This window comes from Caloenas nicobarica, chromosome 33 (genome assembly GCF_036013445.1).
Source record: "Caloenas nicobarica isolate bCalNic1 chromosome 33, bCalNic1.hap1, whole genome shotgun sequence".
Lineage (NCBI taxonomy): Eukaryota > Metazoa > Chordata > Aves > Columbiformes > Columbidae > Caloenas > Caloenas nicobarica.
In genome coordinates, this window is record NC_088277.1 from 1797425 (window position 1) to 1811021 (window position 13597).

Genomic DNA, 13597 nt, shown 5'->3' on the forward strand with positions numbered 1-13597 from the left:
AATTGACAAACACGGGTCAGCGAGCGCTGGCTGCAGCCCCCCGGCCCCCGCCACCCCGCCGGGGCCCCCCAGCCCCTGATTTCTCTTTAATTGCATTCCCCAGTGTCATGCAAATCAGCCGTCCCGGGCGCAGCTGCCGGGATTAAATTAGACCCCGTTAATACGCGGTAATTGCGTTTCCACACAGGCCCAGGAATGCCAGCCCGGGCACGGGGGCGGCAATCGCCTTTCACAATATTTACTCTGGTAATTCCCCCCCTTCCAGGGGCTGGCAGGGGGATGAGGGGATGGAGAGAATCACTGGGGTGGGAGGCGGTGGCCAGGGGCGCTGGTGGGACACGGGGACAGGGGTGGGTGAGGTTCCTCCCCTTCTCATCATCCCCAAATTTTGCCCTTTGTATGCACGGGTTTGTGCCTGGAGCATCTGAGTGGCGGCTTCATCCCCCTTCCAGGTGGAACATCATCAGGGTGGAGCGTCCCAGGGTGGAAGATCATTGAGGTGGAGCATCCCAGGGTGGAGAAACATTGAGATGGAGCATCCCAGGGTGGAACATCACCAAGGAGGAGCATCCCTGCGGGGAGCAGCATTGAGATGGAGCATCCCAGGGTGGAACATCATCAAGGTGGAGCATCCCAGAGTGCAGCAGCATCAAGGAGGAGCAACCCAAATCCAGCTCCTTTTGGCCAGTCCTTCTGCCACTGTGAAGACCTGCTCCAGGTCCCCCAAGTCCCCCACATCACCCCAGCCCTGCTGGGATCACAGTTCCCCCCGTGGCTGCAGACCTGGGGCACAAAGCATCTGAGCAGGATGATGCTTTCAAGGGATATCTCCTTGCAGAGCAGCTGGGAATGGCCACAGGGTGAGGGACATCTTGTGTGTCACCAACAGCTGGGGGTGACATGGACAAGCTCAGGACCTGCCACCTCTTCTCCAGATGTCCTGGGGATTATCATGTCTATTCCTCATGGGCTGTGCTGCTCAGAGAGGGAAACTGAGGCCCAGGACGAGCAGGCAGGGCTGGGACTATGTGGAGTGACGGGGATGACCCGGTGTCCAGAGCCACCAGTGCTGGGGAATGGAGAACTTGCGGGGGGGATGCAGGGTGGTGGGAAAGTGATTGGGGGGGGATGAAATGTGGGGGATGAGGGCGACAACCCGTGAGAGGCGGGGGGGTTAAATGGGGGATGCCTGGGAGGGATGGACGGACACCTCGGGGACACCCAGCACCCACTCGGGATGGGGCGGGGGGGCTGCACCCCCACCCCAGCCACAGCCCCCCCCCTCTCTGCCCACCCAAGTCCCTGGGGCTGGTTCTGGAGCGGGGAGCGGGACGGTTGAACATCTTGCGCGAACGGTCCCGCTGTCACCCCACCAGATGCCGCGTCCCCGCACAATGGCATTAGCCAGCGGCACGTGGCCGCGGGACAATGCTCCCGCCATCGCCCCGCTCGCTCCGGGGGTCACCCGCCATCCGGGGGCCACCGCCGGCTCCCCGGGGGGACGTTTCACCGTGTGTCCCCCCCACTCTTTGTGCGGGTGCCGGGACCTGTTGGAGCCATCTGTCAGGGAGGGGACGAAGCCACCGCCGAGCCGGGCAGTTGTGGCAACAGGCAGATTTATTGGCTGCAATCTGTTCCTGCCGGCCCAGCCCGGCGCTGGGAAGTCAGCCATGGATCCACTAATGAATTAATTAGTATTCCCTGTAATCCCAGGCTGCCAAAGACATGATTGCGAGTGCTCTAAATTAATGGGAAGGGTCCTGGGGGCTGGCGCGGGAAGGGACGCTCCCATGCAGTGATGCTGAGCTCTGGGACCAGAGTCCTGGCAGGGATGGAGAGGGAGGGGATGACTTTTTTTCTGGGGGGGGATGACTTTTGGGGTGCCACTGCCACCCCCAACCCAGCCCCTTCGCCAGCCTGGGCGGCCGCAGCCCCCGCACTTGGAGGAGATGAGCTCCAGGGCTGGGGGCGCAGAGCAAAGCGACCCGTAATGCCCGGCTCTTAATTAACAGGGGGTCTTTTCCCATCGCCCCCATCTCGCCAACCGGGGACTGTGGAGCCCGGGGCCCCTTGTCTTAGCCCTACTGGGCCCCTTCTGGCTGGACCAGTTGCTAATTATTCCCCCCTTGCTCTCTCGTTACAGCTGGGAGGGAGCTGTGTCCCCCCACCATGCCGACCCCCAGCACCTGGACCCCCCCACACAAGGCCCCAGCATCACCATGGCAGTGCCTGGACAAGGGGGTGGCAGGCGATGACACCCAATCTGAGAGCCTGGCAGTGCCCTGTCACTGCCACGTCGCGCTTGGCCGTGCTTGGCACCCTCCAGGGGTGCTCACTGAGGGGTGCACATCCAGGGGCACCCATCCAGGGGTGCCCATATTTAGATGCCTATCTAAGGGTGCTCATCCAGGGGTGCTTGTGCAGGGTCCCCATTCAGGGGCGCCCATCGAGATGTGTCCATTTTTGGATGCCCATCTAGGGTGCCCATGCTAGGATGTTCATCCCAGGGTGTTCATACCAGGGTGCTGGTCCAGGGATGCTCACCAAGTGTGCCCATCCAGGGATGCTCATGCAGGGGTGCTCATCTATGGGTGCCCATCCAGACGTCCTCACCCAGGGGTGCTCATCCAGGGATGCTCTTCTATGGGTGCCCATCCAGAGGTCCCCACCCAGGGGTGCTCGTCCAGGGATGCTCATGCAGGGTTGCCCACCTTAGGTGCCCATACAGGGGTTCCCATCTAGGATGCCCATCCCAAGGTGCTCATCCAAGGGTGCCCACCCAGGGGACCCCATCCAGCGCACCCACCCGAGGACACTTGCCTACAGGTGCCCACTCAGGGCTGCCCGGTGACTGAGGTGCCCACCCGGGGACACCCACGCAGGGATGCCCGGGGTTGCCTTCGGGGTCCCGGGGCGGGGGGGCCGGCGGGAGGAGCCGGGCTCGGCCACCTCCCCCCGTGGGAGGAGCCACGCGGGATCCGTGGCCGGGCAGGAGCCGCCGGCAGCGCGGAGCTCTCAAAGCCGCCGGGAGCGGAGCTGCCGCCGGTGCCGCCGCCGCGGGAGCTGCGCGACCCCCGGGGCTGGAGGCACCATGTGCCCGGGCAAGTGACAGCGGGAACTCGCTCCGGTGCCCAGGTAAGGGCGGAGCGGGACCCCCCCGGGGGTGACCCGACGGGACGCCCCCTCCGACGGGGCTCCCCGACCGCTCGGTGCCGCCGGTTCCCCGGGCGACCCTCGGGGACAGCGCGGGGGGCTCTGCCCCGGCCGGGGAGCAGCGGGACACGGTCCCGGGTGGGTTTTGCGCCCTCCGAGGGGATGAGCCGCCGGGGGTGCGGGATGGAATTGGCGGCACCGAGCCCCAGCCGACCCCCGGCTCCCCGCAGCGCCGGGGATGGAGCCGCAGCGCCGGGGTCGGGGGGGACCCCTGTGCTGGGGGGCTCTGCCCCCTTCCCAGCCTCGGGGCTGGGCACCCCCTGGCAGCGGGTCCGGCCAGCCCGGCTGTCGCTGAGGGATGGAGGTGATGAAGGTGATGGGGGGATGAAGGACCTGCTCCAAGCCCCGGGTTTCGTTGCTCTGCTTTCAGAGGGGGCAGCTCCCCCCAGGTTGGGGATCCCGGTGCTCTGCAAGCGCAGCCCCTTCCCCAGCGAGTCCTGCCCGGGGTCAGGACCCCAGCAAGGGGGACACCAACGTGTGTCTGCCCGTTCCTCCCCCTTTTCCAGGTGTGGATGCTGCAGGGCTCCCCTCGAGCAGATTCTCCTCCCGCAAATGTCCGTGCGCCCCCTCTCCCCTGTCCCAGTTGGACTGGGATTGGACCGTGAGTGGGACTGGAAGCTCTGGGCAGCCCTGGGTGACACCGATGTCCCTGTAGCCACACAGATGGCCATGCTGGAGCTGCTGGAGCAGCTGTGGGGTTTTTCATCCACCGCCCAGCCAGAGCCCACCGGCTAAGCCGCATCCTCCTGTGTTCCCAGGCAGGACATGGCGCAGAGCTCTCCAGTAAATCCTAATTTTCATGGTCTGCTTGGAGGTGTCTTGTCCATCTCCGTGATGAATTCCCGGCCCCAGCTGCCCATTTTTGTTCCTGGCCCTTGTGCCAACATCTTTTCTGCATCCTCCTCCTCAGCCCTCTGGGTTTCTGCTGCGTTGGGTGGTCCTGTACAGGGTCAGAGTCTTTGTCCCAGGGGCTGGAGTTGGTCAGTTGTTGTCCTGGACCAACTGTTCTCATCTGGGACATCGAGTCCCTTGAAAAGAAACCAGTGGAGGGTTGAAACCAAGTTTCTGGTCCTCCAGGAAAGGCGAAGGAATTGAACAGAGCCATTTTGGGATGGGAGCTGGGTGCCTGGTGGCACAAAGGGAAATTATCTCCCTCTGTGGTGAGCTGAGCCATCCCTACTCGAAAATCAAGTTTTTTGTTACAGCAGGCTTTTTACTGCAAGGGGTTTCTTGTGGTTCTTCTGGACGATGTGGGATGGAGATGTTTGAAAACGAGAGGTATCCAAAATAAGGGGCTGGACAAGTTTCCCATTTTGCAGTGGGTTCCCACCGTCTCCTTACTTGGGAAATTACCAAAGTGACTTTCTCAGGCAACTCTCTCTTTGTCTGTTTTTCTCCCCTCTAAAAAAAAGAAAAAAAAAAAAATCAATATTCTGGAGAAAGAGAGCAAACCCCTAAAAATTCAAAGTGGATTTCCAAAGAGACAGGATTCTAGAAACCCATGGAACTGCTATGCCACGAAGCGCAGGGAAAAGGGAGAAGATGCTGGGTTTGTTTTTTTTCCTGAACAGAGCCCCAAACCTGGTGATTTTTCTTCTGGGATGGGTTCTGGTGCACTTGACTGGGGAGGGACTGGAGCTGTGGGCAGGGATCATAGAATCGCAGAAGGGTTTGGGTTGAAGGGACCTCCCCAGCTCCCCCAGTGCCCCCCCTGCCATGAGCAGGGACATCTGCACCAGCTCAGGGTGCTCAGAGCCCCGTCCAGCCTGGCCTGGGATGTCTCCAGGGATGGGGCATGGGATGCTGCTTTTGGGACAGGTCCCCAAGGCTGGAGGGACAGGAACCCTCCTGGGGGAGTTTGGAGCAAATCTGCAGCCGTTCCTGGGCTGCAAAGCGGGTGCAGACCTGTGGTCCCACCAGGACGCTGGCAGAAGGTGTTTGGACCCGGTTCAGCCAGATCCATCCATTCATCCCAAGGAAGGTCCTTCACCACCTTCGACCCTGGATTTCTGAGCATCTGACAGACCCCTGTGACTCTGCAAAGAGTTAATTGGGGCCACATGGTCCTCTGGGGATACGAAGGCTGCGCACAGCAATTAACACCCTAATCCAGCCCGCAAGCCCCATCACGCATATTAAAAGTGGGATTTTCTGCGTGGGGTGGACGGGGCGGTGGGGCCAGGGCCTGGGCAGCACACTTTCAGCAAAGCTGCTTAGATACTAAGCTTTATTAAATGAGTCAGGCACGATGACAGGATTTGGGGGGGCTGATTAACATGAAACTCGGGCTGTTTTGTGCAGTGGGACCGTGTTCGTTATGGCAGAGGGAAAGGAAGGTTCAAGCAAAGGTGCTCAGGTTAGAAAAGCTCAGGCAGGAAAATATCCAGTGGCAGATCAGCAGAGGAGCTTTACTTTCAGATTCCCTTTTGCAACCCACAATGTGACAACTAGGGTTGAAGCCATGACAGGAGGGACTCATAGAATTATTATAGAATCACAGAACCATTTTGGTAGGAAAAGCCCCTCAAGACCATTGAGTCCAACCGTTATCCCGACCCTGGCACTGCCCCATGTCCCTGAGAACCTCATGTCCGTCTGTCCAACCCCTCCAGGGGTGGTGACTCCAGCACTGCCCTGGGCAGCCTGTTCCAATGCCCCACAGCCCTTTCTGGGAAGAAATTAATAACCTTAAAATTAAATTGTTGGAAGCCCTGGCAAAGAGCTGCTGGGTCCTGGAGAGGCTTCAACGGCTCCCCCCAAAAATCAGCAGAAATTATTGTAGATAGATAAATAGCTAGATGATGGATACTTGGATTCCATAGGTACCATTAGGGGACTGAAAGCAGTTGGTGTCTCTGGAAGATGATTTGGAGCTCAGTTCCTAATGCCTTCAATATGTTGAGTGATGCTTCTGCTGGATTTTGTTACCATCTCCTTGTCCCTTCGTTGCAGAGATCAGAGATGACCAAGACGTATGCCAAGCCCAAAGACATGGCAGAGCTCGTGAGCACCCAAGTCTGGATGGACGACACGTTGAGCTCCAAAGATGAGCTGAAGGATGAGAACAGCAGGCAAGGTCCTTTCGGATTGATGCCTGGCTTGAACGAAGAGCACGACAGCGTTGAGGAAGAAGAGGAGGAAGAGGATGATGGGGAAAAACCCAAGAGAAGAGGACCAAAGAAGAAGAAAATGACCAAGGCAAGGCTGGAGCGGTTCAGGGCCCGGCGGGTGAAGGCCAATGCCAGGGAGCGCACGCGGATGCATGGGCTGAACGATGCTCTTGACAACCTGAGGAGGGTGATGCCCTGCTACTCCAAGACTCAGAAATTGTCCAAGATCGAGACACTGAGGCTCGCAAGAAACTACATCTGGGCTCTGTCGGAGGTGCTGGAGACAGGGCAGACCCCCGAAGGGAAGAGCTTTGTGGAGATGCTCTGCAAGGGCTTGTCCCAGCCCACCAGCAACCTGGTGGCTGGTTGTCTGCAGCTGGGACCACAGACCTTGTTCCTGGAGAAGCATGAGGAGAAGTCCCCGGTGTGTGAATCAGCCATCTCCAGCCACCCCTTCACCTACCAGTCCCCGGGGCTCCCCAGCCCACCCTACGGGACCATGGAGACGCATCTGCTGCATTTGAAGCCACCGACCTTCAAGAGCTTGGTGGACGCTTCCTTTGGAAACCACCCCTCTGACTGCACCACTCCCCCCTACGAGGGTCCCCTGACACCACCCCTGAGCATCAGCGGGAATTTCTCCTTGAAGCAAGACGGGTCTCCAGACCTGGAGAAGTCCTACACCTTCATGGCCCACTATCCCTCGGTCAGCCTGGCTGGAGCACACGGACATGCCTCCCACTTCCAGACCACAGTGCCCCGCTATGAGATCCCCATAGACATGAGCTACGAGTCCTACCCACACCACGTGGCCGGGCCTCAGCTCAACGCCATCTTCAACGAGTAGCAAAGCAGAGTTAGACCCAAATTCTTGACGCAGAGAGAAGTTTGGCTGCGTCGTGGAGATGTTTCTAGAACGGACACAACTGGAGTGAGGGTATCGCTACGGGGTGAGAGACTTCTGAGCATCTCTGCAGGACGTTGCTGTGGAAGGTTCAGCCGTCCCTCCTGTCCTCTCCCAGCAGGTCTGCACTGGTGCCACCTTGCTGACATCAGAGCTGTCCCCAGGAGCCGTGTGAACCCTTCCTTCCACTGCCGAGAGCTGAGCCGTTGCCTCCTACTCCCTCTCCCCTAGAGATGCTCATGAAGGTGGCTTCAACCTGCAGGACTTTCCTCCTGAACGCACTCCAGCACTTGGGATCGGCCATTGTCAAGATGTTACGGCTCCTTCTCCTCCGTCCTTGGGGTGGCGGGGGTGTGGGCACACCTCTGTCTCACATCGGGAGGGCACAAGCCCCTCCTGCCTCTTGGGATGACTGGTTCCCCTTCCACGCACTCCAATGGGCTCATGGTTTTCTGTGATGGAAAAGGTGGGAACGATCTGGACCACTTGCAGAAGACCAACATGGTTGCTCCTCCTTGAAGCTTCCTGCCCCATGGAGAACACTTTCTTTGCTGCCACCCTATCATCCAGGGACAGCATGGTCCAGCCAGGCTCAGAGCTTCTCGTGATGGTTCCTCCACTGCTGCCTGTCCTCTTCTGATCCTCAGACCTCACCTACGACCTACAACCAGCATGAGATTATCAGCACATGGATCCTGAAATCTCGTTAAGGGACAGCTGATCTTCCAGAGCACCGATGTCCTGGCTGGACGAGGAGTTCTCAGCTGAACTTTTGCTCCTGACTTGGACCACGTCTTCTTACGGTTCGTAGTATTGCTCATCATCATCTGTGTCCTGCAGACATCCTGGAAAAAGAAGTGTGTCTTAATTTCCTGTTTTATTTATTATTACTCTGTATGTGCGGGGGGTCTAATTTATTTCCTTCCATTTTACATGAAATGTGGAATGTGCTAAATAACCTCCTCATTTTCCAGTTGACTTCCAAGTCCTTAGTTGGAGTTAGCTTTGTGGAGACGTGTGGTTCTTGCAGTGCTGTTGCTCCAGGACTATTTATTAGCCATTATTTATTTAATTTATTTTCTTCCTGCCCTCATAGTCTACTTTCTGGTGATGGAAACCAAGTATTTAACCAAGGGGTTACATATTTAATGTTGAACTACATATTTAACATGGCCATTTCTTGGATTTTTGGAGGCTGCTTGTGCCCAGCAGCTCCCAATTCATCCCTTGTATTTCTGTATGAGCAATAATTTCCAAAGGCTATGCAAATATTTTTATTTTCAAGAAAACCTGGGCAACTATTTTTGATGTCCCGCTGGCCTTGCAAGCCCTGCTGGCCAAACCTCCGTGTTTTGCAGAGGTGTTTTGTATAGAGTTGGGAATTTGGAAATGACTTGACCTTCGGAGGTCCCTGCCCAGTCCGTGGGCCCTGGGGGCTTCTTCTCTTTTGTACTGAGAGCAGATGCTTATCCTTTTGTAAAGAAAGCAGAATTGGGTTTTTAGCTTAAATAAATATGTGGTCTTGTTTCAAGCAGCATCGCCCCAGGGCTGTTGTCTCCTTTTCTGTGGTCTTCAGCATGGTGGTGGTCGTGATGGGCAACCAAAGGATCTGAAATTCCCCCCCGTGCTGGAGTCCAGCTGGGATCCCCGACCTTTAAGATCATTGAGTCCAACCGTTCCCGCAGCCCTGGCACTGCCCCCATGTCCTGAGAACCTCATGTCCGTCTGTCCAACCCCTCCAGGGATGGTGACTCCAGCACTGCCCTGGGCAGCCTGTTCCAATGCCCCACAGCCCTTTGGGGAAGAAATTGTTCCCAAGATCCAACCTCAACCTCCCTTGCATGTCACACACGTGCTCACACACACATGCAAACACGTGTGCACCTACATGGCTGTGCACACACCAACATCACGTGCACAGACAACTCCTTGCACACGTGCAGGCTGACACACATATGTGCCGATGCCCTCTCCTGCACAGGTCTGTGTGTGCACACGCTTGTGAGCAACGCACAAACGCACACACGGAGGTGTGCACGTGCAAACAGACACGCACGTGGGTCGGCTTTGCACCCGTGGCCATGCAGAGGTGCTGGGACGTGCCCTGCTTGGACGGCACAGGGGACGCGGGCGTCCTGACTTCACCCTGTTGGAACCATCGTGACCAGACCCTCGAGTCCTCATTTCCCAGCTGCGCTAAAAACCCAAAACAGCTTCTGGCTGCTGTTGAGACTTCTCCCGCGCTCCACGTGTCCTCGCACAACGCAGCGCCTTGCCGTCCCCCGACCCCACGCGCCGGCTGCTGCTGGGAGCCCGGTGGGAGCTGCTGAGTAGCTCGTCCCTGCAAGCTGTGCCTGGCACGTGGAGCGAGCGCCGGGGGCTCTCTGGGGGGGACCTGCAGCTGCAGCCGCGCCGCAAAGGGCTGGGGGAGACCCTGCGGCCCCAAGCGGGTACGGGGCTGAGTGGCACAGGAGGAGTGAGCTGGGCAGGAGGAGAGGAGACCTTGTGTGTCCCCTGAGCAAGGGGGGATCGCTGGATTTGGGAGTGGGTTCGGGATGCACCTACCTGGGGATGCAATTACTTGGGGATGCACCACCTGGGGATGCATCTATCTGAGGATGCAGCTACCTGGGGATGCAGCTACCTGGGGATGCACCTACCTGGGGATGCTTTTACTTGGGGATCCACCTACCCAGGGATCCTTTCACCTGGGGATTTATCTACCTGGGGATGTGCCTACCCAGGGATGCATCTATCTGAGGATGCACTTACCTGGGAATGAACCTACTTCAGGATGCTTTTACCTGGGGATGCACAATCCTAGGGATGTTTTTACCTGGGGATGTACTTACCCGGGGATGCACCTACCTGGGGATGCTTTTACGTGGGGATATTTTTACCTGGGGATGCACCCACCTGGAGCTGGGTCTTTCCTTGCCCTGGTCTGCACCGTGGGCTGGGGGTTATTGCAGCCTGTGGAACTGAGAGCCCCTTTCCCAGCATGTCTGCACAGCATGGCTGTGCACACACCGCAATGCTCTGGGAGCAGTGGGATGAGGACAGTGGCCGGCTGCCCGCTGGTGCCCAGGGTCCAGCTGTGCCCCCGGCCCCCCCAGCCCTTGGCTCGCTGGCCGGTGGCCAAGCCCAGAGCCGTGCCAAGTCCCCCGGGCGCGTGTGCGCCCGACAGCTGGGGAATCGTCCCTTCCAGCAGCCCCAGCCTGTGCCAAGAGGGCAGGGAGCTGTGCCAGGCAGGGGCAAACACTGCCCTGCTGCTGCGCTGGCCCCCGGCGAGAGCACAGCTGGCCCTGGGATGCGAGGGGACATTCCCATGTGTGTGTGTGCAGCAGGGTGAGGGGTCCCTGATCTGCTCCAGGGTCCTGGCTCCACCGGCTGGTACTCGGGGTTGTTTAAATCCCCCATATCTCTGCAGGACACGGAGATTTGGCACTGCTGAGGAGCTGAGAACTGGCGCACTCATTGCACCACATGCTCTCCAGCACAGCCTGGAAGCCAATGGGGAATCACAGAATCATTGTGGTAAGAAAAGCCCCTCAAGGTCATGGAGTCCAACCGTTCCCCCACCCCTGGCACTGCCCCATGCCCCTGAGAACCTCATCTCCGTCTGTTCAACCCCCCAGGGATGGTGACTCCAGCACTGCCCTGGGCAGCCTGGGATTTGGTCCCACAGCTGCTGGGGGGGACAGGACAGGCAGGTCTGGGTGCTGGGAAGGGCACCTGGGATGACAACACCACATCTCACCAGCCCTGGTGAGAACCCACAGAAACAGCAAGGACAACCTGGTGCCCAGGAGCTGAGCCCTGCAAGTCGAGTCCACCAACTGCACTTATGTAGCCTAATCTAGACTAATTAGCAGGTAGGACAAAGGAGCCCTTGTTAAAAACTACCCCCTTGTCACACGATGACACAGCTGGGGTTGGAGGATGCTCTTTCTCCTGGAAGAAGGACCAAGGAGGCTGGAGCAACCATCAGGAACCTCCGATGGTCAATTGGCTCCTTGTGCTCCAGCTCCAGTCTTGTTGGGTGAGCATTGCTCTGGGACACAGAGCAGAATCACCTCCAGATGCCTCTGGGGCTTCCAAAGCTTTGCTTTATCTCCACCAGGTTCTCCATCTGGGTCTACATGGAGGTCACCTCAGATGGTAGAACCAGACTCTCTCTGGGACCCCCAGCAAATCCTTGGGGGATCTGGCTGAAGACCAGGACTCTATTTTTAAGGATACTGGAAGGAAAAAACTCAGCTGGGGAATGAACAAGGTGAAGGATGACCACCAGAGCTGAACGTGCCAACTGGGAGAAACCTCCTACACTGTCCATCCTGGGGTGGCTGGAGAAGACCCCAAGGGAAGGAGCTTCATCCCATCCAACATGAGGCGTTCCCATGGCTGTGGTTGGGGTGTCCAGCACCAGTTGGACAGACAATTTGGTCAACGGTGGTGTTGCCCATGGAGGGGACTCCCCACCTTGCCTTGGGAAAACCACTGTTGGGACCAACTCTTCGCTCCGAGGGTCCCAGCTCCACGTCGCCCTGGTTTCCACAGTGCCCAGGGCTGTATAATTGCTAAGTCTTTGTAAAGCCCAGATTTAAAAGCTGTAATTCTGATATTGTTTGTAATCTGATAACACCGTGAGCCACTGAGCTCCTAATGTGCCCAGCTTGGGAAACCACGAGGATTTTCCCACTAAGCCGAAATATCAGACTGTTGATTCTTGAGTTAATCGTCTTTTCCCCCTTGGGGACATCAGATTTTGGCAACTAACTTTCTTGCTGATTAGTGTGGGCCAGTGGGAGAGGAGCTGCGTGTGGTCTCCAGAGGATCAACGTGGTGACAGCGTGGGGACACCGGGATATGCCGGGACATTGCCTGCACCCACCACGCATCGAGGGTTAAATTTGGCTTGTGCAAAGCTGTGACCCTCAGGCTCACACTGCGTGTTGCAAACCAACCCATCAGTCGGATGTTTGCAGCCTTCAGGACCAGTTTCTGTTTTCCATGAGTCCAAGCTGCTGCTCCTGGACACGGTTGTGCTGGTGGGTGATCCCTGTGCTTGGATGTCTCCATCCCAGCACCCAAGCACCCTCCAGCCCACCTGCCCAGTGTCCCCCCGGCCCTGGAGTTGTGTCCACGTGGCACGGGCCACCCAGGTCAGAGAATCATCACAGAATGATTTTCGTTGGAAAAGTCCCTCAGGAGCATCGAGTCCAACCGTTCCCCCACCCCTGGCACTGCCGCATGTCCTGAGAACCTCATGTCCGTCTGTCCAACCCCTCCAGGGATGGTGACTCCAGCACTGCCCTGGGCAGCCTGTTCCAATGCCCCACAGCCCTTTGGGGAAGAAATTGTTCCCAAATTTCCAACCTCAATCTCTTTCTCCAGCCTCTTCCCCAGCTCAGTTCCCTCCTCTGAACTCATTCCATCAGAAGAGACCCTCAAAAGCATTGTGTTCCCCCACCCCTGGCACTGCCCCATGTCCTGAGAACCTCATGTCCGTCTGTCCAACCCCTCCAGGGATGGTGACTCCAGCACTGCCCTGGGCAGCCTGTTCCATTGCCCCACAGCCCTTTCCATTAAGAATTTTTTCCTAATATCCGATCTAGATCTCCCCTGGCGCAACTTGAGGCCGTTTCCTCTGGTCCTGGCGCTTGTTCCTGGGGAGCAGAGCCCGACCCCCCCTGGCTCCAAGCTCCTTTCAGGCAGGTCAGAGATCAGAAGGTCTCCCCTCAGCTCCTGTTCTCCAGCTGAACCCCCAGCTCCCTCAGCCGCTCCCATCACCCTTGTGCTCCAGCCCCTCACCAGCTCCGTTCCCTTCTCTCAACTCGCTCCAGCACCTCAAGGGGTTTCTTGGTGTGTGGGGCCCAAAACCGACCCCAGGATTGGAGGTTTGGCCTCCCCAGTGCCCAGCACAGGGACAGTCACTGCCCTCATCCTGCTGGCCACACCAGTGCTGGTACAAGGCAGGATGCTGGTGGCTTTTTCTCCATTCTGCTGGAGCATCAGGGCCAAGTGACACCCCTGGAAGGTCCCTGAAACATGATCTCCGAGGCCTCCAGACCAGCACAGATGTGTGCCAGGACCCCCAGTATCTTTGGAGCCAGCGCACGGCCCCGGTCCCATGGCAGGGTGGGGATGGGGAAGTCTGGGGGGCCGGGATGGTTCCCCAAGGTGAGGGATGTTCCGGCACCAGCCGTGGCCGGACCAAGCAGATGCTGAGGGAGCATTCCCCCTAATCCCCCAGCCCGGTCCCCGCTGTGCAAACACTCTGTACAGCTTTGCAAACAGATTGAACGAAGGCTGATCTGGAGCGAGGCAAAGAGCTTAGAGGGACTCGGCGGAGCCGGCGCTGGGATTT

The 13597-nt window shown here is 58.1% G+C and overlaps 1 protein-coding gene across 1 annotated transcript; it reads left to right on the forward strand.

Annotated features, from left to right (window-relative positions):
- The first annotated feature begins 6174 nt into the window (after positions 1-6174).
- NEUROD4 (neuronal differentiation 4) lies at positions 6175-7170 on the forward strand. The gene has a single exon (XM_065654529.1). It carries the CDS (start codon positions 6175-6177, stop codon positions 7168-7170), a length of 996 nt encoding a protein of 331 aa, XP_065510601.1.
- Positions 7171-13597: the final 6427 nt, after the last annotated feature.